Source organism: Adelges cooleyi, unplaced genomic scaffold (genome assembly GCF_023614345.1).
Source record: "Adelges cooleyi isolate 19-005CV unplaced genomic scaffold, UGA_ACOO_1.1 ACOO_flye_CR_arks_rails_tigmint_CR_PRNA_21, whole genome shotgun sequence".
Taxonomy (NCBI): Eukaryota; Metazoa; Arthropoda; class Insecta; order Hemiptera; family Adelgidae; genus Adelges; species Adelges cooleyi.
Window position 1 is genome coordinate 11,625,079 of NW_026095871.1, and position 26,002 is coordinate 11,651,080.

A 26,002-nucleotide genomic window follows, 5' to 3' on the forward strand; every position below is an offset into this window, starting at 1 on the left:
TCTATTGCAACATTGATTTTGACTTACCAAAGAAAATGTTGGAGGCGAAAAAGGTTTTGACAATACTTTTATGTATTTAACAACGGCGGCGGCACTTTACCGCGCATTGCGGCCGTGTCGTAGGGAAGCCACGTGCGTTCACGTCCCCACTACGGCGCGTCGTTTGGCGGTGAAATAATGGCTAGACGTACAACCGGCACGATTACAATAATGATAATAATAATATTATAATGCAAAAAGTACACTTACACACACACACACAGGCACGCTGTATATTGCACGGGTATAGTGTGTATATTTTAATGTGCGTGTGCATATAATACTGGTACGTACACAACATAAACCGAGTTCCCCCACTCGACCGAGCCGTCGAGGAGTAGGTTTGCAGCCTTCCAGTTGTATGCATCGGTGACCGTGTGCCCGCACAGTGAGCATCCAACTAGTTTCTCGCCTATCAGTTCACGACCGGCGTCTATTGAGCGTAGCAACGCGTTTTATTGAACAATTTTTATTGAAAACCGACAATCGGCTAGTAAAATCGTTTTATTTTTCTACTCAAAATTCCAACAACGACAATGACCGTCGACTGGGGATACGAAGAGTCAAACGGTAGGTAGACTTAAAAATATTTACCCGAATACTTAAAAAACGAAAATGTCACCTTTAGGCTATCGCCGCTCTAGTTTTTGGCGCTTTTGTGCCGATCACCGCGAATTCTTGCACTTGTTCAAATATAAAACCAATCTTGCGCAGACCCTAGAGTACAGACAAAAGTATTATTATTATTATTATCACTTACCCGATAACCGGTTGTTGATCATCTGGCAAGGGTTACAAAATACTTTGCGAATGCAAAATACTCTTGAAATACCTATCTGATCATCTGATTCATTCGATCGGATACTTAAGGCGACTCCTTTTCGAGAGAAAGTCTTACATCAACAAAAAAATTGTCCGTAAATCCCAACCGATGGGTTTATAAATACTTTGACTACACTCGATCTCATCGCTTTTCCATAATACGATAATTTTTTCTCTTAAGTTTCGATGACGGGATGGCCGTTAGGATGCACGTGCTTAACTTACCGGAAGCAATTTAATTTCGACACGACCAGTTCAAAGCGCACTACTATGTATAATATTAATATTTTATATAGATCAATGGGTCATAGGTGTGTTAATGATCTCCCAGATTATGTTGTTGCATACATATATATATATAACTTACCGTATGCGTAAAAAATAATAATACTCTTCTATGTTTAATGTGTATATAAAGTCGGCGATTATATGGGACTAACGTGTGTTTACTTTGTGGACTACTGATTAGTATAATAATATATTTTAGTATAGTATAATATTACTGATTAGTATAATAGTACAATAGTAAAGCTATTTTTTAAGCTGAAAGAATAAGGAAATTCTTCTGCTTGCCGATACCAAGGAAATGTCAAGTAGATTTTTGTTTTTGAATTCGTTAAACATGTTTAAATACTTACAATATATTAAATCACACGTGCCACAATACTAAGTTGTAGGTATACCGGTTTTGGTTAAACATAGGTAACTCTGTTTAGTAATTCAAAACTCGTTTAAACGATTCGACCGACTAATTTTCTATACTTAATTTAATTATTGTTTTTTTTCTTTCGGGTTTCTCCACTTTTGAAAACATCACCTACAATGCGATGACAATTTCAGGCGTTCGTTTGAGAGGTCTAAGTTTGGAAAAAAATTGAAATATTATGTTTTACTTAATACCTACTTTACAGGGAAAAATATCCTATGAAAATGTTTTATTTTTTCAAGCGGTGTAACTTGCAAAATTAATGGTTTCCTTGACGGAGAATTAACTTTAATTGTGTTTTCAAATCGCAAAAAGAAATTAATTAATTATCAATAATAACTTTTACGCGAATGTACACAAAAGACGAAAGAGTAAAATATTTTTGGACATTTCATGACAATATTTGACAACCCTATTAAAACGTTATCGATGTCATCGAAAAGTAGGTATGTTTAGTCCTTTAGTACACTTTTGTCGGTGATCATTATATCGTGACTAGTAAAATAGTTATTGACAAAGGTCATTTAAAATTTAAAGGTATGTTAAATAATATAGAGGTAGTATACACGCTAATTCATTAGGTTGATCGCGATAAGGATGAATACGTATTTTTTTTTAAACATTGCGCCACCTTTTTTTCTCTATTTGTTAAAGTAATTACTTTTTTTTTCTATTATGTGTGGTGTCGTTTAAGTAACATTGTGTGTGTGTGTGTGTCATAATAAAATAACTATGCAAAAAAAAAAAAAAAATGAATAACCATTACGACCAGCGGTAAACGCCACCGACATGTGTAGTATAATATTAAAAAAATTCGCAATATTATTCTTATCTTTGTTTGATTAACGACGTTAATTTAACGTTATTCCATATTTGCTTTGTCGTCGTTGTATCAACTCATTACAATTATTAACCGACAAACACGAACGAAATAATATAATTAAAAAAAAAAAAACATGTAAAATGATTAACATCTCCTTCGTCTGGTTGTTGACAGTGTTTCGAAAGGCATCGAAGTCTCGACCTATTTCGTTTTGGTCCCATTGAACATTTGAAACTTCACTAGTCTCACGTAGGTTATTTCAATATTATTAATTTTACCGTTGGATTTTGAAAATTCTTGACACTGTGACGCACTTGGTCAGTTTTTCATTTTCATTTTTATTTTTTTCCACTTGACAACTAAACACTTAACAATGCGTCGTTTCCCAATCATCGACGGTGGTAAACATCACATCAATGTTGTAAACACAAGATCCGTTACTAATGGCTGGCTAAATTGCTGTATATCCGTAATTTGCGTACCCGTGTTCTTACAGCTCAAGATGACGGTTTGAAGAAGAAGGAAAACTTGTATTGCGCAGCAAATAACAACTGAGGTGTGTTCTTACCCAACCCAATATTTCATTTTATCCTCGTTTGCCATCATTTCTTGGCGGATGCTATACATTTTAGACGACGGTTTGTTTTAGATACCGTATCGCATAACGTATCAGGAATCTACAACATTTGCCCAGTCAGTTTATGTAACATTTTCAGTATCGGCTTTAGACCGGTCTACACCCCGGTGGTGAAATGTAAAAGGGGCCTCCAAAAAAATTGTAGGAAAATTAAATCAACTTTCAAAAATATTTGAATATTTTAATATATATTCAGAATATGCTGAGATGCAAACTACGGTTAAACTTAAAGTTAAAAAAAAAATTTAAATACTATTTTTTTTAAGGCATTCTTATACACACGGTTGCCTACTCGAACGAGTTCAATAGGTACCGCTTTAAACGGTGTTCTTTTTTTAGACCTCTGCAATATTATACGCTTTGGTCTGGCTGAACCTACCTACTGTTTCTATTGATGTTGATAAAGTGCGGGTTGTGGTCAAGAAATAAAAAAACATACTACTTATCGATATCGTATACGATGAATATATATATTTTTTTTGCCAATGGTTTACACTGCAGTTGCAGAAAATGAAATATTATCTCTTGAGGTTTTGGGCGTGTGTGTGCGCCGAGTTCACTGTTCTGTTGTAGTTACAATCGTATTGGCAGCTTTGTGATCGAGGGTTTTGTATTCAAACAACGCTACGAAGACTACGACGGCGACTGTTATAATTATTATTTATTACGGTGGCAGTCGCATCAATTATTCTGCGACGAGAAAGCGGTTAATAGGAATCTAATATTGTTGCCGATGCGGCGGACCATTGGGTAATCATCAACCCGTAACGAATATGACCTTGTCGGCATAGTGTAACGTTAGCTGAAGTGCGGAAAAACGTTTTAGTTTTTAATTGTATTTTTATTAAACTAATTGAGTGCATCGCGGATGCATTTTTGCAGCGGCATTTCCGTTTAAACAAAAAAAAAATCGTGTAACATTATGCCGTTGTCAACTCCACGCAGACGACTTAGCATTTTGCACTATATTATATTATATAGAAAACTATTTATAATAGTGTTTTAGACAGAGAATACCCGGTCGAGTGTATTGACAGTTGAGGTCACTTCCTAGTCGTTTCTTTGGGGTAGGTTATAGCCACAGGTTCAACGACCATTATCCGGTCTCGATATCGTTTGGTCCGACGCAATTACAAAACCTCTTAACCCACTGGTACTCAATTAGCTGTGGGTAGAACGAAAATGATTTCTCGAATACCACTCTTTGGGCCATTCCTAATTGTCGTACTCACTTGTTTGACCACAATAATAATAATAATATAGTCATTATACAGCTGTTAAAATCAACTGTCTGTGGCCGGAAGACAGCACCTAATCTAAGACCGACAGTAAGCGCCTATATTTATGTAGAAATACAATATTTTAAAAATAATTACTGTTTGATCAAGGCTATATCATAAACCTATTAACTCATGGACGGCTTGTAAAAAGAGAAGACAATGAGAATAAGCGTCAAATAAGAGGGAGGGATAATGATAGACTCTATTACAGGGTCCGTTGAAACAATATTTTATAGGAATCACTATACAACATTTTCATAACATTCAATTAAAGATTACAAACACCATAATCCAGTAAAAGTACAGATTTTTAATGAGTTAATTGTTACATTTTGATTTTTAAAAATTGCTATCTAATAACATAGGTTTTAAAAAATTAAAAACATATTTCTTTTTTTTTCACGATTCCCCGAATCACCTCCTTTATTCCATCATAGCATAATAACAAGTGATAAAGATATATCTAGATGGAGCGATGTGAAAAGCGCACTACATGAATTATTAGGTCTGTTAGCCTAGCCGCTTTAGGTAGGTTGTGGTTGACTGCTACGTTCTATAGCGGAGTACACATTCGAGCACAGCATTGAACGAGTTTGTAATTGAATCCCCAAGGGGAATGCGTATAGATACATCGATTTACATACCCGAGTATGGTTCGGTAATAATGCCAACACTTAAAAATAAACACTAGAAAATACAAATGAAATTGATTTGGATATAAAAAAAAAAAATACCAAAGAATAACATAAATCTCTGCATAAGTGCTTATGGTTCGTTTTTAAAACCGAATAATAAATCATTTTGGTCTGATACATTTTTGTTTTACCAAACGAAAATAATCATAACCGTACATAGCTAAATTTGTTATCTACTGTAGCAACTCGTAGGTGTTCATAATAGGTGTTCATAATATATTATTGTTATTGTTTTGGTGATTTCAGTCGTACTAAACGTGGTAGACGATACGGGCAAAAAACCTCTAACGAACCATGCCCAACGATAGTTTCGCGTTATCGGTCTATAATGACTACTGTTTGAGCAAAACTTCGAGCTGATAACGTTTGTGTAACACGAGAACGGATATTGTAATCGGCGAAACCGCAGCGTACGCGTTTTCAGGGCGTTCCAGCCTATGAAAGATATAGCTAAATTCAAGTCTAGAGTCACGAATTGCTCAGGAAATTGTGTATTCGTTAAAAACATTAACATAATATGCATCTAGCATACACTTCTTCTTCGACTTTACTATACAAATGGGGTCGGACAGCCAAATCCCCTCTCGCTTGACAAATTTTTCATCATCTTTCTCTCATCGCCATGTTTTATCCACAAACATTCATGGTTTTATACATTGTATCCTTTGAAAAAAAGTTAAGATACTGACAGGTATCCAGTTTATCTTATACCAGTTTTATCAATTTTTTCGAAATCCCTCGAAAAGACATTGGATCATAAATATGATTTATAACATATATTCTTTATATTCTTCGAAATATTTTTAATTATGCGAAATTGCTCAAATATGTCGGTATCCTTAAAATATGCATTCATATGTAAAATACATTTAAATTCTTCGGTAAACAAATTGTGTACACGTTGCTTACTCCTATTGAGCTGCACGCACGCACAATAAAAATATGTAAAAGCTTACAAATCCGGGCTCTAAATTCAAAACATATAATCACAGACTGTTATTTGTGTACAAACACATTTTGCAAAAGAGAAATCATCCGGCTATCGTTTTAAACACGTCTTACATACAGTATCTCGCAGTCGTGAAGGCGCACTACTTAACACTTTGTCAAATTAATTATAAATATTCTACAAGAGTCATTAGAAACTCACCTAGTTTCAAAATCAATATAATTAAAGATTTCGATTTTTAAGGCACCACTTTGCCAGTAGTCTCTTACCTAGAAATTGCGACACAGTGTTGAGTTTATTAGACTAAAAAACGATTTTTCATAAATTATGGCTAGCGCAATCGGGTTCCGTTGACTGTAAATCACGTTGATTTGCAATCAAATACTTGTTTTTTATTTACAAAATACACGAACTAAATAAGTTGTGCAATGATGATAAAATAATAAAATATAAAGATAAGATATAATAGGAATATCCATATAAATGTGCTGTACTAAAATATATAATATTTAATTTATACGAACGAATCGGGAAACTTCAATAGAACGATTTATGTTCTTACTTCATGTGTTGTTTGCAGACCAAAGGGATAGATCGTAGGTTGTTACTTACTATAATCAAATGAATAAACCATCAAGTCAAGGCTTTAAACGACATATCACTATATTATTATATGATATATCACACGATACAGGTATTATATTATTGTTACAACATATACAATAATACCCATCTCTATTGTAGCTATTGTTCTTCATAAACAAATCCAATCGTTGTACAAACACATTTTTTGTAAGCATTATTATATTTGCTGACTTACCGATTTCATGGCCAACTGAAATACACATTACAGCGTGTGCTGATTTTATTTATCACAATGCATATACCTATTGAACACGAATCCAAACATAAAAAAAACGACAAGTAGTTTTTTTTGCGTCGTCAAACAATTTTAAAAAATGTACACTTAATAACTTGTGTATTCGATTTTTTTTATGTACAAACATTTTTTGTGGGTGTATAAATGGTAGGTACAGTTATATGTTATTGAAATTTATCATGGATTGGCGTCGAGTTTACTAAAACCAATTAGTGCCTTTAATGTTTTATAAATAATAAATAATATGCTTTAAAAAAACTTTTATCGGAGTCACTTATTATGGAAATATTAATAAATTAATAATATACCATATTTCTTACTTCAAAATGTTTTGAATTTTTATATCTTATCGATGAAAAAATGTATTTACACATGTCATAAAATTTATAATAGTAATTTGCGTTCATTATTAGAAATTAAAATAACAATAATCCTCTGGCAAATCGTTGTAAACGCTTGAATATATGTAATATTATAATACCACCACATACATTGAGGTAATAATTGACTAATCTATTGCTACTACAGACTACTTATAAATAATATTATTCGTTGACGACAATAATTGCTATCCTAAAATACACTTGTAACGACTATATTCGTCGTGAACAATAAATAGAACCTAAGTATGGTGTGTTATCCAAGGTCTTGAGATCAACCACACAATAAAATAATAACCGTGTATAATTTTTTATTGCTCAAATAAAATCGTCTTTATGGAAAACACAATTGGAGCAAATAAGATAATAACCTTTTAGCGGAACAACACTAGAAAACCGCAACAGAAAACCTCCGTTAGTGTACTATCATATCCCGAAATGCTTCTATACTAAACCTTTTTTTAAATCTTATAATAGACCAACTTTAAAGCACCGTTGGAAAATTAATGACACAACTTATTGCCACATTTTATTCGTCCACGGGCTAAATGTATCTAATGGCTAAACACAGCTAAATAAGTATCTTTCGGCTGATATGTATTTGTAAATTGTTTATTTGTTTTATAGCTAAAAGATCACAGCTATATCTTGAGCTTTTGTTTTTAAAACCGACAGTATATTACACTATTAATCTTCACGTGCTACGAACTTCTAACGAAACGTTTGCGTTGGCGTTAATCCAAAATGAATATTTCCGTTTGGTAAAATAATAAAAATGTATTGATACGCACATAAAGACGACCAATCAATCGTGAATAATATCCCATTAAATATTAACATATTGCGCAACGTTTGTGTCAAAAATAGAATTTTGAAAAATATTTTTAGGAGAGTGGCTTGCAGCGTCGACAATAACTTAAGGTTATTTTAACAATTTGTCTAGGGAGTTATTATAGTATATCTGAAGATGGATAGGCGCTATTTTTTAACAGCCGTTGGCAATCAGAATATGTATTGGGTCATTTGGTCATAGGAGGATTACGACTGATATTAATGGGCATTGTGTTCGGTTAAACGGAGGAAATCCAATAAAGTGACTGACCTACTCTATTGAATGCTGTTTCCGATTATAGTAGTCGCAGGTCAGCCGTCTAGAGAATAGCAATACATAGATATTATTATTATTATGAATGATAATTAAAGTAGATACTATGTTTATTGTTCGGGTATTTATTTTGTTAATTTTTGTTGTTGTCCTGTTTACGTTTTACTGGCATTACACTTCAAAATACAAAACGAAATATGATGATGGCAAATAGATTTTAGTACTTTTTTTTTTGTATAATACTACTACAATTTCGAACAAATATTGAGGTGATTTTTTTGTTGAAAATATTTTGTTTGGTGAAGAGTTTACGTTTGCAGTACATATACATACACACAAGTGTTTTGAATAAACATAGACGGTTTTTTTTTTGTTTGTTTTTTATGTTTGCTCATTTATTTAGTAAACGATTACTCATTTTGTTTTCATAGCGGGTATTCTCACGCAAAAAAAAAAATCAATAATTTGAATAATAAAAAAGCTAAAAGGTATAGTATGTAGTTGAAAGTATTGTATTAACTGCGCAATTGATCTCTCCACGATAAACTACAGGAGATCTGCCGGATCTCGAAAATTAACATAAAATAGAATTAAGTAACGTGGGCAGACCATTGACCGTCCCACTTGTAATCCAAAACAGTAATAATTTTAGCCAGCAAATTAAATTTCTGCTTGCGGCAATAAAAAAATTGACCTATTGGGTTCGGCTTGACGATGGATGCGACCCATCCGTCTACCATTGCTTACAACCACACCATTCTATTTTTTTATTTTTGTAAACTTTAATTGAGAACTTAGCGTACGGCCTTGGAAATGTACTATTTTTAGTCGATATAAAAGTGTATCTAAATTCTGTCCAAACGTTTTATCGCCATTCGCCATTATCCATCTAAACATCTTCGTTAATGGCACTAGCGTTTGATTGTAAATCCGCTAGTTCATTCAATAATATGCTACTTAATACTTCAAAGGGTTTGATACAAGAGCAATGTACTGAAACAACATTACTGTTTTTAGACGGTAGTTCATTTGATAAACCGACAATGATTTTTAGCTTCGATGCATTTTAAAAACGTTATTACTTATTAATAAAAACTGTAATTTTTTTATAGAGTAATTGTTAGTTAAAAACGTTATCAATGAAATGGTGTGCCGTCGACCGCATAAAACATTTCAGGTTATTCCTTTTTTTACACTTCCAAACAAATACTAAACAATTGTTAGTTAAAAAACAACAGTTTTACAGAAGATGACCGTTTTAAGTGTTTAAAGTATCGTACAGTAATTTATCCTCTTGCTTATTGTTTGCTTGTACACTCGCTGTCTTGACTATTTATTATATTAAATCTTATTAGTGCCAAAGTAGCCATTATTATTTTTTACTAAACAACAATACAGACATACTGCATACAATGGTCAATATCTAAACTTATAAATAATTATGGAATATAATAATAAAACGTGAAGAATTACACGAATAAAAAAATTGAATACAACTTGTGCATAATAAACTATTAAATAGTCTAGTTAATTAATTATTAAATTTTATCGCAATTAGCTGTTTTATTATTATTATTATTAATTCAATATTAGTATAGCTTTGACATGAAGGTCATTGGCGTATGATAGAATTTACACTGACAAAAAAAAATTATACTTATAATATATATTGTATGTATTTACACGCGGAATTGTTATAATTAAATGTTTTCTGGACTGAAAACTGAATAACTTTTAAAAGTATCAACAGAATTTGCGGTTATTGGTTAAATAATTACTCTTGACTTGTGGAGGTCTTGAGATATTTTCCATCACACATATCGAATGCTTTCGTATTTTCCGAACATTTTAATTATTTGTTTTGTGTTGGGTACATCACAAGTGGTTTACACTAAATAGTGTTACCTTATTCAAGTTGTTTGTGTTTAGTAATTCTTGATGTATTTATTTTGTGTAAATAAATTATTTAAGACATTTGGTAATTTTTTGTTTTACATTTTGAGAGGTAAGGTATGGTTTTTTCTAATGTTTGACCTTCTTGGGTTCTAGTTAGATATGATATATAGTATGATCGTCGATGTAATGGAGTTTAATCGAAAAAAACGCGCTAGACTTGCAGAACTAATGTCCATGTAAAAGCATACAAAATATGATAATGTACTAGAGATTTTTGTGAGTCTATGCATCTTTAAAAATAGGTGTATAGAATTTGGAAGATGTTTGCGTATGGTTTTAATCAAAACTCTAGCATCTTATGTGTCCTTGGGCTCGACATTAATTACTCTGTCTACAATAACATAAGGTCTATTTAATTATTTTGACTACCTACCTTGATAATAACGCGACAAACTCTTTGAATAGGTACATGGAACGATATAATGCAAAACATAATATCATCACAACAAACAAAACCCATTATAACGGCTGATGCTGTTTCGTACTAGACATTATCTTTTGGTCAATATAATATATAAAAATAATAGGAAAAAAAGCCGCACACACTTAAAATAACTTTGAATTGTCCTTGGGGCTTTGGTAATACAACTCGGGTTATCTGTGTGCATTCTATAACATGAAAAAGTTAAAAAAAATAATTAAACTAATATTTATAAAAAAAGAAATATTTACTAACTGAAATGCAGTTTAGATTTTTTTTATCGAGAACGTATTTTTTGTACTCTTGGATTACAGATTAGTGTATGATTTTATAAAAATAAGAAAGAATTAAAAAAGTAATGGTTCACCGAGCTAATCTTTTGTTCGTAAAAAATACTTCTGTATTAGATTAGTACAATTTGTATTAATCTTAGTCGTTATCTTCAAAAACCTACCAAAAATGTTTGTTTTTTCTGTTGTTATATTGGTATGACGCTGATGAACTTTGTACAACATTGATTTTTTGATACAATCCACTTATCTAGTAACCTTAGCTTTGTATTTTAACGGAGTCGCAAGTTTTGAAAGTTAATTATAATCACGGCACACTATTGTTAGGTCACCTGCAATACGAAGCAACAGCTGTCAAAATAAGATATCCTTGGATTTGCTATTGAATTTTTGTAAAATCAAATACCGCAGAAAAATAATTAAAATTCTAAATATTCTACTTCGGTCGTACAGAGCGGTTGGTGTGTGTAGTTAACGATGATTTAGGCGAACGAGTCCTTAAAAAATTGGAGGCACATTCCCGAGGGCATAGGCGTATTAATCAACTAAAATTCACATTATGTGTTGGCAACTAATAGGAGTGATGAATTAGTCATTTTTAATTCCTTTTTATATTTTATCATACACATAACGACGTATAATGTACATTAATATAATTATCTAATTTATTTTCTGTAGCAAGTTGTGTAATGACCAGTACTTTAGCCGCAGGCGACTCCGTGCTTTTACATAAATATGATTATACGTAGAGATAAAAGTTTTAAAAAACTAAACAAAAAATGTCACAAAATATTCTTTTTTTTTTTTGCGTTTAAGGTTCGAGTTAATTAGTTACAATTAGTAACTATTCGATGCCTACATACTATCGCGCGAACATCACATTTGTAGTTTTGTTCACACCACAACAGTCGTATGAATAATAATTATTGTTCTCAACTTTGCTGGGGTCGTTAATTATTATTATTTTTTCTTTATAAACTTAAAGCCAATTAGCTATTATTCATAGGAGTATGCGTCACACACGCTCTGTAATGCTTAAATTGTGTTGTATAGGCGGTGGACAATACCTTCGAAATTAGCCGTCGCGCCGTGTTGGTTCTAACTAATTCATAGTTGAGGCAAAAATAAAAATACTTCTAGCTTCTAAGTTCTAGACATTCTTTGTGTTCATAATCGATTCCTAATTTTTCGATATTTTCTTGTTTTTACAAAATTACCATCAGTTTGTCTTTACGCCTTTGCAGTTCGGCTGTGTTGTATGAGTTTGCGCAGTGGTGGTCGGTTGAAAATAATAATTATTCTCTAAACTTTTACAATATGAGTTGAACGCCACTGGTTTTAGCGCCCAGTGTTTTCAAATAAACATGTTGGTTGATCGCATTATACATCCTGGGCGTGTGCATTATAACACATATATAGGTACAACAATATGTTAGATATTCACCTTTAAGGTGACTGTGCTCGTGGAATGCATAATATAGAGCTAGTTACCCGTGGCCATTAAACATTAATTAATTTTCATTACATTTGAAATCATTGCGCAGCAAAAATATTCAACCCACATGATTCGTGTGTGATGAGGTACCATTCTCAATATATTTTTTGCTTTATTAATAATTGTAATTGCGATCAACTCATTTGAATTCACTCACGCTAAAACGCAATACAACCATTATGTCTTTTGGGTGGCAAAATTCGATTTTGTTTAATTATTTGGGTTAAAGAACAAACTCGGTTTTAAACTACATATACATTAAATTATTAGATTTTGAAACTTTTCAGTTTTTAGTTTTAAGCTTATAAAAAATTTATTTTCAATACAATTTTTAGACCGATATCTGTATTTAAAAACAAAAACAACACTTAAGAATTTTTTTTCTATGCTTTTTTCGGCGGATGTAAACTTTTATTAAGTACTTTAGGTGTACCAGCGATTTTTGATTTGTACAAAATTAGATAAAACAAATTGAAAAAAACACGTATCCGTAGGTGACTTTTAAATATTATAATTTATAATATATTATTTCTTAGTTTTCTATAAAATTTGGAAAGTTTTTAGAACATTTGTAATACTCGCTTAAATTTTAAGTTAACGTGTATTTCATTTATACCGGTTTAATGTACTTTAACTAAAAAAAAAAAACCAAATACATTCGTTTTCAAATATTTTATTTGGACGCTACTTGCCCATCCCGGTTGTCGGGTGTTTTATTTATTTAAATTACTTGTGTTGAGAACGTGGACTCGAGTGATGTTTTTTTTTTTGAGACTTTTATTTATACTGGGCGCGTTCAGCACGGGACGCTATTAGGATAAGCCACTAGAAGAGAGCGGGGAATGAGGGTCAAGGGGGGAGGGAGAGACCGATAACCGGTTTTTAAGATTTCAAAACGGTAAGGATCGCTCGAACAATAATGTCTTTTGAATAATATTCAATTTATTATTATTTAAAAAAATTGTTTTTGCTGTCTCGCAAGTCGTAACGCTTAAATCATTCCAATCCAATATATTATAATTTATATTTGATCCTAAGAAATGCTCGGGTCTGTTTCTTATTCTTGCGAACCATTGGACGGTCTATCGTTACTGACTCGAACGCTTTAGGAATATTAAATGGCTTAAGGTTTGCGACTAGTAAACGCAGAATGGCGTCCTTTCTACTGTGAATATAATTCCATCAATTTATAAAATAGACAAATAGAATTGAGAATAATATAGTGTTGTTAATTGATCATTTTTTAAAAATTTATTGAATTAATCACCTGATGTTGAAGCATTTTAATGTCAAATAAAAAATAAACAAACAACATAAATTATAAATGCAAACTAGAGTAACTTTGTGGAATTAATATAATTTGTTATTGAAAATGAAAACTAGTTATTTTTATGTAATATTTTGCAGTTGCATTTGCTCCATTCCATTCAATTCACTCTATTACTTTTTGATGGAAAACTAAATTTCATATTTTATGGCCAACAACTAAATAGTGACACTATATAAGACCTGCGGGACAGGAGTCTTAATGGATTCGGAGAAACAGTCTTTCGGACGAATCGCTCGACTTTATATACCTGGACAAAGAAAAATGCATATATATATATATTTTGCACGTCAAAATGTCCAAACGAAAATCTACTTCCAAATGTCTCGTTCCGAGTTTATATTTTTTGAAGAAGCCCCTTCTCAGTGGGGCCCTTTTTGCCTGTCGAAACGTTGTATTAATAGTTATTATGGCTATTGCGTTGTCGAGTCGGTCAACAACATTGACACGTTTGTTTCCTGTCGAATTGGTTTGCCCGAGATCGAGAAGAAAAATTAATTAAAACCGTTTTAGACCCGACAAAGTTAAAATGTCAAGGCTCCTTCCGCTGCCGCTGCCGGCGTCTTCTACTCATTATTAATGACTTACCCGGCGGTTTAAAAATTAATATTAATTGAGAAAGCGGAAAAAGTGTTAGCAAAACGGTTTTTTTAATATCTTTATTTTCCGCCGTAGACACTGACGCGACGTCTTCCTCCCGAATGGTATTGATTGCTATTTTGTTTATTATCTGGACAATTATGTTTTGTAGCCGGCGCGCAATTAGGCACATCCTGGAAACGTGCCTTAGGTCTAGACGTTATGGTTTAATAGTTATCACAGAATTATTATGCTAAAAATGAATAAAAACTTCTGTGCCCGTCAGTATCGAGGCGCGAGTCTTATAATCGGGGAGACGATTAAAAAAATATCGTACTTAAAATTGTTTGGATTTGGAATCGGCTTAAGCAGCTTATCGCTACCCAGTTATGTAGGAGGTTTCTTGTGGAATTCGCTCCACTAGGTACGAAATTAATACTAATACGAATACTTATAATTTTCTTAAGTGGATATACATCGTCTTATTGTTTTGCCTCTGGTAATCGTTATAAGAGGTTTAACTGGCTTACAAAATAATTTTACCAAGATTATGACCGTTACCGTTTCGTGTACTACGCTAGTCCTTATCTGCCCGAGAGTCCTCCAAAAATATCTAAATGACGCGTTCATATTATGATAATATATGTAATTATTACATCTATAAAACGTTCAGGAATAGATTAGATAGATACATGTGTTATGTGTATGTAATTTATGGTTCAGGTAACTCTAATTGGCCCTTAGATAAAATTTAACTTATTGAATTTCAACGCTATTTGTAAACAGGTGTAAGCCTATAGAAGTGTGATATACTATCATTAGTATCATTCTTTGCATGATTAACATTCCCATATTTGGTAGGAAAAAAAATACTAATTGCACGTTTGATGTACCAACAATGGTAATCGCCAGACAAACTATCAACCGGTTATTTTGTTTACAATTTGTACTTCTGTGATTATTTTTTTTTTCACTTTCCCATAAACCATAATTTAAGGAAGCGAATCATATCATAATAATTATTTTACGTTTACCATGTTTATAGATTTTCTAAATTGTTTATTTACAAACATTATTTATTTTAGACATTCAGTTTGTAGGATGATATGCGAGTAAAACAATTTGGATTTCTTAACACAGATTTACTGGTCTTTACTATGGTCTTAGCCGTCGACATAGTAAATTACATGAGTACTTTGTGAAGTAGATACAACATGGCGCACATAACATGACACAAATGTGTAGCATAAAATAGGCAGTGATAGGTTTAACCCTTTCTAATACACAAACGATTCCGAAAAAATATATGAAAAGGTCTAGCTTCCCGAGCTCTCCCTCCCCTTAATCTGCGCTTATGGTCACTATAAGCGTTGTTGTTATTGGGTCTTTTTGTTTTGTTCGTAAACATTTTTTTTTTATGCCTTGCCGCTTCCACCGTTCGTGTTTATAATAATAAATGCATTTATTGTTATTTTTATTTTATTCAATCGTATAGGACCATCGGTCTGGCCACAATTCTTCCCACAAGCCGCTGGTTCCCTCCAATCTCCGGTGAACATCGAAACGACCAAGGCCACTAACGACACGACCCTGAAGAGCAAACCGCTGTACTGGAACTACAGCCCGGATATTTGCAAACAAATCGACAACAACGGTTACGGATGGAAAGTACAAGTGTACGACGATGGAGACGGATCGGGTACGGTCGATACAAATATAATATAATCATTAATCATAATATTTATAATTAAATGTACACAATGGTAGGTAATGAAAAAAAGTCGAAAGGAAAATTCGCATTATTGAAGTAATTCGTTTGGTCAATAATAACAATGATAAAATATAAAAATAGTCGAAATTTATATTTGTGCTAGTTTTTTTAATCCCAACAAAATATGTTATGCATAAAAATGGATTCGATATTATTAATAACAGTTTGTTCGTACATATCATACACTGTACACAAGTCGTTTATTCATGTAAACGAGTTGGTTTCCGTTTTTTTTTTTGTTGTACGATGAAAAAAATAATATGTACCGGCTCTTCTTGTGTTATTTACGCCGAGGATTAAAAGGCTATTATATAAATGAGTTTTTTTTTGCTAACTGATTTGTATATAATTTCAGAACTCTCTGGCGGCCCGCTAGGACATAAATACAAATTGGAACAATTCCACTGCCATTGGGGATGCACCAGCACAAAGGGATCCGAGCACACGGTTGACGGAGTCGCCTATGCTGGCGAAGTGAGTGAATTCTGTGAAAAATGTTATTAAAACCAAACAAACCATTAACTGATTGTTAACATCAACTTGTTATAGACAACAACAATTTTTGCGCAATGGTCAGAGTTCAGAGATTTAGTGTTGGCAATGAGACAGGATATTTTTTGGTAAAAGCCCGACCTAGCTTTTTTTGGGTTTGCATAAACTCAAAAACACCCGTGTATTTTGGTAAATTCCAAACTTTTTTTGTTTTTTTGCCATCTCTGTTGAGATTTCAAATTTGTCTAAATTTCGTTTTTTGAACAGGTTCTTGCCAATAGGCTTAGGTTAGGTTATACCTATTATATTATGTTGTATGCGTCGCGTCGTTCTTCTGTTGTGTGTTATTCCATTATACGCGGTATTGTCTATGCTCTTGTTTACAGCGTTCTTTTTGTTCTCTATATTATTTTCCGCCAGTCATTTCCCCTTTTATGTTAGCTGTAGAGACTACACGTCCTTATAGCCGACGGGGGGCTTCGCGATATTGCCATATTATTATCGCCACAGTGTCGTGTGCCGCACAGACAAAATCCAATATTATATTATTTATTATTAATAGTAATTCATTTATATAATACGTATGCAGGGTCGGGCAAAGTTTAATTAAACAACAGATAACGACTCAAACAAATCGAATAACTTATTAATTAAAGTATAATTTTGTTTGAATAATTATTTTCAAATTACATTTACCAAATAAAATTTGTTGGCAAAAAAAAAACTCAAACCCAAAATGACCATGGTCATTACTAAAAAATATGGGTTTCTTTTAGTTTATGCATACTCAAATACCTTCTCATCCCCCTGATCGAAGCTAAAAAAACTTAACTTAGTCGGACATGGCAACTACCAGGATTATTGCCAACTCTGTGAACTTTGTGAATTGTACTTATTAATGTCAAAAATGCACACTCTATGTGACCGGCCTTTTGATATAATTATTTCGATTGGTTTCAGTTGCACTTGGTCCACTGGAACTGCGACAAGTACAACTCGTTCTACGAAGCTATTGATCATCCCGACGGGTTGGCCGTAGTCGGAGTGTTCTTAAAGGTATGCGCTTTCGATCCCCGATCGGGTCTACTATTAATAAGATAACACACGTTTTAAGTAAAAAAACACGAGTGTAATATTATGTCATATCGATATATTATGTAAAGGTCTAATCCAATCTCGGCGCTGTTAAATACAAATTATAAGTCATTTGTTAAAAAAAAAAAAAAAAAGCAAGCTAAAACGTTTAACGGCTCTCCGCGTCCACTCTTATAGCGCAAAGTTAATTATCGTACTTGCAAAGCGAACGAGTCTGGAACAGACCTAACACATTTATCATAAAATATATTATTATCACGTAGTATACTGTGTATGGTTTATAGATATATTTTGTTATTTTTTTTTTTTTTTGTTATTTTTTTGAATTTTTGTTAGCGTTCATTATAAATCATGATTGAAACGGATCGACAGAGCAACCTATGCAAAACGCGGGATTAATCGGTGCCGATTAATCTCGAAATCGCTTGTACACGTCTAGTTTTAGCCCGGTCCTAACCTGGTCGGGAGATTTAGAATATTTAGTCGGGTCCTATGCGAAAAAAGAAAGAGAGTATCGTGGGCAAAATCCCCTCCGGTGCAGGACGGTCGTTGCAGGTGACCCCGCGTGAGTACCACAGTATATCTTGTCGGCGGTCGTTTATAATATTAGTAATATTATTATCGTCGCATAATAATACGAACCTACCCGTTTCTGGCCGGCAACGAATTTCCATCTATACTTTTTTAGGATACACTATAATCTACATTATCCGTCATACCTATGTATTGTCTTATTTTTCTTCAAAACGCAACCACGTCTATTTTTTTTTTTAATTTTTATATCCGTTGTACTAATACAAATCTTGTGTATGCGTGTGCGTTTGTTTTTTAGGCCGGCGACAAATGCCACCAAGAGCTGGAGAAAATCGTTTCGCATATTTCACAAGTGGCCCTGCGCAACCAATCGGCTCCGATCGCAAACACCATCGACCCGGCTGCTTTATTGCCCGGTAATTACTTTAATTATATAAAATATATATTATTGTACATTGGATCTGCAAGTCTCGGGTCTTTTTTTTTTTTTGAGGGGGGGGGCGAGTTTAAAAGTTTTTATTTCCTATACATCTGTGTGTTAATTTGTTTCCCCAACTTTTCATCAAGTATTCTCTGGGGAAGTGCGTTTTTTTTTAATACCCCATTAAAAAAGGTGTATTAAGGGGATTGAAAGTGGGTAGTTTATAAGTAGTTTTATGTAGGCAATATTTTCAGTGCGTGCGGATGAGCTATGAATGTGTGAGCATAGTAAATGATCATTAGTGTGTGCGCGTGACTTCCAATACACAATTTATTTACATAAAAAAGAAAAAATCCATTTTCGACATAACGTAAGCAGCAAATAATTCATATCTCTACAGAATTGAAATTGGACCATCCTAAGTAGTCGACATTTTATCTGGCTCTTTGGTCTTAAACTTTTAAAAAAAACCAGACCGCTTTGAATCCCCTTAACTTGAATTTTAGCGTTCTAAGTCACTTTTCCATTAGGTAGTTTTTTTTACAATAGAGTTTAGCAGTAATCCGTATTTTTGCCACTAAGTTGGCAAACGTTTAAATGGGTGTGCATTAAAACTATTTTGTTAGGGTAAATACCAAATAATTGTTTGACGAAGAATTTATAGTAATATGATTCAACAAATTATTCTGCATGACATGTATGAATATTTTTCCCAAACGGTTTTTTTAAAATTAATATATTAATATGTGTTCTCCAACACGGTTGCGTTTAGGGGTATTGTAAATTTAACATTGGCAATCAGTATATATTATGAATATACTACATATATATATATATGATTCACTCAGGTGTCCATCACATACACACATGAAAACTTTATACGCCAATATGCTCTTGCGTAATACTGTTTGCATACTTCACTTTCAGAGGACGTGACTTACTGGACTTACCACGGGTCGTTGACGACTCCGCCGTGTTCGGAATGCGTCACATGGATTATGTTCAAGAACCCAATCGAAGTGTCCGAAAGACAGGTAATTCATTTATTATACTGCGTTTACCCGACGGAATTCGTCAAAAAAAAAAAATATATATATGTATATTTTACTTTTTGCCATAATAATATGTATTACGAGACATATTTTTCGAATAAAACCCGGTTGACCTGGCCAAACCCCGTAGGTATAAAACCGACTTAAACCTAAAAAAAAAAATACACTTGTAGTATTGCGGTGAAACCCCTATTATGAAGGTACTCCTTTAGTTACGTGGATATTTTATTAGCCTTTTTTTTTAATATTCTGAAAATAAACTCTACGTTGATATTTTTATTTATCAAACATAGTTTAGAGGTTGTTCGTTAAAATTTGTATCGAAATTTGCAATGAATAATACCTATGATAAAAACCACATGCGCTCAACGCTATTATATAAACAACTTCTAATCATCAATCAAACGACATAATAATATAATATTATTAGTCGTCACCGCTGGCAATGTTAGTTTCCATTTTCTAAGATCAACGGGAATCATTATAAAAACAATATCTGACAATATTTCTCGAATGCTTTCGCCAATTTGACATAATAATTCTAAACAAAATTTCTCTAACATAGTATAAGTGACGATGTAAATGTTTTTATTTAAAGAGATAGTTTTAAAAAACAGATATTGTATTATTAAAGAAATTTGTTTTTAAAAATAGTTGTTCATTAAATTATTTAAAAAGTATATGACAATATTTTGTTAAAACTTTTTTTATAGTTATAAAATTTAATATTAAAAATAAAATTATGTCAATTAATATTAATATGAAATATTGTTTGTCAAAATAATATTAATTGCGTTTATTCGTTGGAGTTGTTATTGAAAATATCTCGTTTAAATTTGCACAAGGATTTTCTAATGATCGACGTGGCTTTGATGAATGTGCGCAGTGCAACTCGATAAAAAAAAAAAGACTTGTTCAATGGCAGTTAAAAAAAATATAAATAAAGCTTAGGTGTTGTTGTCCGTGATTTTCTCGGTCGCACGATTTGATATCGGGTATAACTTATTTGCTTAATTCTTCTTACAAAAATAAAAAAATATAGACTTAACACCTACTAAACAATGGAAATTGTGTTTAAAAAAATAAGCGAGCATTTTAATTTATATATTAGCGTGTCGTAACGCATTAAAGATAATTTACAAATTGAGGCGTAAAAATAATAATCATCATTATTTTTTTTTTAAGCCATCGTTCCCGAAGCATTAATTAAGTGCATAATAGTACAAACTCTAAGGTTATTTCAATGTAATAAAACTGCATCGTATGACGAGCAGAGTATTGTTTTGAATTTTTTTACACATTTGTATTTTACATACTCGAACAATAACCAATTAACACGCTAATTGGCTATTTTTTTAATTTGATAAACATTTTTATGGAAATTGTTTTTTTGTTTCAACAATAAGTTTGCTCATTAAAATATAATACGGTAGAGAACTTCCGTCTTTTGAAGTGCGACAAAACTCTATAAAAATGTAAATAACTTTTTATGGAGCAAACTGCGTATATGCAGTAGCTAATTGTTTGCGGATTAGGCGTCTGCTCCTCGACTTTCAATATGTTTTTCTTAATAAGCTCTTCGGCAAATGCCTATTAATCGACGGCTTAGCTGAGAATACATAATAAAAACGGAAAGGTCTTAAATGTGCACTTGTCTGGCATTATCGGCATAAAGCATTTACGAACTGGTCCATGTTTTTAAAGTCAATTCAATCGCGATTAAATGTAATAATAACACTCGAACTTTTAATACAATTGCATGTTAAAAGAGTTTTATTAATAATAATTAATAATACAACAAATTTAAGCCATATTAAATAGCTTCGTTTAAGCTACTATTGTGTTATTTATATTCTAAAAATAAATTAACTTCGAAATTAAATATTCGCGAAAAGTGGCCATGGCCGACGATTATGCAGAACTTTAAGCCAACTACATATTCGAGTAAAATATGAATTATGTCGAAAAATAATTATATTATATAATATTCTTAACCTTCAAGTGTGTACAATGGTAACAATAATATAATTTTCACATATCATTTTCAATTTCGTTATTTAAAGAATAAAATTATTTTTTTTAAATATATGTTGTGCTCTGACATTGTGCATTTTCATTAGAATTTAAACGCAACCCTAATTTTTGTTTAAAACATGTTGTGTTATAATTCTGATAAAAACAACACTGCTCTGCATTTAGCCGAATGGTTTTTTGATGTATGTATTTACGTTGTTAACATAAACGGATTGTTCACAATATTTGTATTCGTATACAAAGTTCATGTAAATCATTACAAACGGGTTATGAAAACGCTAATTAAAAACAAGTAAACAGGGCTCGTTAGGATTTATGTTTAACAACTGTAAACAATTCGAGCCATAAATAATAATAATATCGGAAGAAAAAAAATGCCCAGTCATGCATATTGCTGTTATACCAATGAAGTATACATATTATCTTAATCAGCAGAGTTTAATGTAGTTTTGATTTAGTTGTTTCGCTGCAATGGTGTACTTAATTAAACGCTGTATAAGAGTCAAGTTGTGAAAGCAACAAATCAATTCGTATGATATTGATAAAAACAATTTTTCCGTGTTTGTTTGGCTAATATCTTTTGGGTTTTCAATTTTTTTTTTTTTTGTGAATAAAACGATACTCTAAAAGATAAATATTTACAATATCATTTCACACGCATTTACGTTATTATAATGATTTATTTAAAAATAACTATCATCACATTTTATCCAGTCGCTTAGCACATTACAATAATATATATATCTTTTTCAAAAAAAATAAGAAAAATGCCTACTGTTGTAGTTCACTTAGCTGATGAAATTCCATTTTCATCACACGTATGCGATATCATTTTTTAAGGCGTCTCTCCGCTTTTATCTTCTAAATCGACAAAAATCTAAAAAAAAAATCAAAAGTAGAGCAGAGCCAGAACTGGGTTCAGTAGCAGCAAAGTCGTTACTCCAATTCAAAATTTCTTTTAAAAGAAGTTTTAATATGCTAATATTGGAATTCAACTGCTGATCAGATCCCGAAATCCCTTTATTACTAACATTTGCTAGCTAATTGGCAAAATTAAACGCTACACTCGTTGATCAGATGGATCTTATCCAATGAACACATTCACACTAAATATACGCTATTTACCTAAGCTGCTGATAGTTTCAAGACAGTTATGGCACCAAATGGCTTATATTTAGGTTTTTAAATCTAATAAAACGTTAACTTAAATTTTTAATGTTACCCATGAAATTTATTATAATTTTCTCGGTCTTAAAAAATGATTTCATTATGCCGTTAATACAATTGTTTTAACATTTTACAAAATATCGTTTAAATATTGTTTAGTTACTGTCATGTGCATAAAATTGTCAACAAAAAATTGTATATAAATATTGCCATCTACACGACAACATTTTTTTTTAACACTAAAGAACCGGACAAAAACCGGTTTGGAAATAATTTTTAAACGTTAAAAAAATGTATTAACAACATTTTAATTGATACAATACTGGACTAGTTTTATTTCGTTAAATTACGACTTAAACTAGCTGCTAAAAAAAAAAAAAAACTAGAAACTTTTACAATATTGTGATATTATTTGAACACAAAGGAATGCCGTTGGCGTTGCCGACCCTCATGTCTATTTGAAATTGGCAAACTTTTTAACATAAAACTACTTTTTAACACTAAGGATTATTAAAACGTAAACCGTCTCATGTCAGTACAGTATTTAGTGTCATTGAACTGCAATAAATTACGGTCGTTCGGTGTGAGGTCCAAATGCGTTTACAAGGAGAGCAACATGCAAATTACGGCTTAGTAAAAGTTAGGTTGTTTTTGTCTCTATTGTGAATTAAATTTAAATACATTTACCCGAGATTTGGACTAGTCCACACAATACGTCGGCATTAGTCTGTTTTTTTTCTTTATAAATGTTCACTATTAAATTGTAATTCAAACAAATGACATTTCTTTTTTTTTTAGGTACCAACAAAAAAAACCATCTTAATCTAGTCTGTTTTAATATTAGCTGTTATAAAGTGCTGCTTATACTTGAGGAGGGAAAGAGTTGTTGTCGGTCGCACTTAATTTTTTTTAAAATTTTTTTTTTTACAACCTATTCCAGTCGTATGACGTCTCAAAGGAATAAAAAAAAATGCGGTTTGAATAGTAACTAGTTTTTACTTCTAGACTGTATAATATTAAATCAAATATCGTTAGAAGTTACATCTCGTTTAGTCCAACACGATTTGATATATCGCTCGACTTGCTCTATAACCGGGTTACAATGTTATCTTAGATTTTGCTATGGTAGGCATTTTAAGAAAACGACTTGGCATAATCAATCGATACACATTATACTAGATCCGATTGTACAATCCGTTGTAGTTGTTTAAAATAATCACCATTGTGTAAATACATTCAATATTTACATTGGCTTCGGTAAAACAATAAATCGTGATCAATAATAGGACGTGTGTCTTTAGAAATTCAAAAGAAAAATTATCTTTTTTCAATATTCGTATTGACTGATGATGTTTTTTTAATTGGGAAACAATCAGCTTTTGTACACAACATGATTTTAACCACTACAGTAGTGAAAAATTGTTCACTATTCAGATTTGGGAGGTTATAATTTTCATAATACCCGCCCAATTGCAAAAAAAAAAAAAATCGTTTTTAATAATCGTTTTACCCGAGTACGTTTGTGTTATTCGACTGGGTTGCCTTATAAAACGTTTATATAGTGCACTCACATTTTAAAACCAGAATGTGTTACCTGTTTCCTTGATCTTTGATTTTAAGATAAAAAATCTGTAGACACACTTGTTGCTATCGAGGAACACCCTACACAAAATAACTAACGCATCGTTATGGCCGTACATTTATTTTATAATGATATCTAATAGTTTTTACCAACTTAAGTTTCGTTTAAGCGCGAGATTTTGTTTGAACAAGTAATTTTAACACGACTTTTTGGTAACCCTGTTGCAGTTGAACGCGTTCCGGAGCATGCGGATGAAAACACCGGAAGAATGCTCTGAGCCTCATGGCGGTCCACAGCTAGTGAACAATTACCGGCCGCCCTTACCTCTGGGCAACAGAGTACTTAGGGAGTGTGGCGCCATGTGAAAGCGGACAACCAAGAAAAGCAAAAATCCCCCACACAAACAACTGCAGCACCCATCACTTGTCTCATACCAGAGCTTTTGTATTTTTGTTTTGTTTTTTTATGATAATATATATTGTATACCCGAGGAACATCAAACGTCGTATTATGTCTAATAATAATATTTATATTTGTATATAATATATTTATATTTTTGTATTATAATATGCGAACGATGCGAATGGCACAAGTGAATACTGTTTATGTAGTAAAACGAGTTGTTTAATAGAGTTACATAGTACACTGTTATCGAAACTAACAATTGGGATAAACTTTCATTTAACCTGTTTTAATATTGTTAGTTTTGTTTTTTAAAAATGTTTTATTAATAATTCGGCCAATTTATAATGCACCGTATTTGTTTTACCAGAATAATTGTTAAGTGTTATAACTCAAGCAATTTTTTTATTAAATTATGTTTAATGTTAACGTTTCTACATATTATATTTTAACCAATAAATGAAAAAAAAATCGTTTTTAACTTTTTTTTCTCTAAGACTCGCATTTTAAAACCAGAATGTGTTACCTGTTTCGCAATATTATACGGGTTTTATGATTTCGGCAATGATTTATACGTTTTTTCAAGTATAATATAATAATATTCTAGAAAAAAACCGTTCAAACGTGATTTCCTAGTCTGCTATGTCTGCTTCTACACCCAAACCCATTGACCGAAGGTTTAATGTTGTATAATTAAAGCTAAGTGGTTTCTTTGTTTTGATATTTTTTGTAGAAAATATGAATTACTAAGAAAATAAAGATAGGTTGTGTCAAGTTCTCAAGTCCCACGCGTAAGTTTTAAGAGAGAAAACTGTGTTAAGTCCAGACTGGAGCAATATTCTTGTTTGAATAACAAATTATAATTTGGTAATGACGAATTAAGTGCGGGGAAAATCTGGTTCACTAAGTCAAAACTTTCTGTTCATTAATGGACTCCAGAACTATTGAAGAATTACTCGCTATGTTTTAAATCAAAACCCGGTGTATACTTATTTTTAACGATTACACAAACAGGGAACGCCCTGCCGTCTGATATAGACTGTCAACTTCAAACTTTATGTCGTTTTA

General features: G+C 32.1%; 1 protein-coding gene across 1 annotated transcript; it reads left to right on the forward strand.

The window, feature by feature from the left end:
* The first annotated feature begins 397 nt into the window (after nt 1-397).
* LOC126834342 (carbonic anhydrase 2) lies at nt 398-25,358 on the forward strand. Its single transcript, XM_050566195.1, has 7 exons — nt 398-609; nt 15,880-16,083; nt 16,511-16,629; nt 17,608-17,703; nt 18,575-18,692; nt 19,625-19,731; nt 24,760-25,358. The coding sequence occupies exons 1-7, from the start codon at nt 576-578 to the stop codon at nt 24,895-24,897; spliced, it is 816 nt and encodes a 271-aa protein (XP_050422152.1). The 5' UTR covers nt 398-575; the 3' UTR covers nt 24,898-25,358.
* Nucleotides 25,359-26,002: the final 644 nt, after the last annotated feature.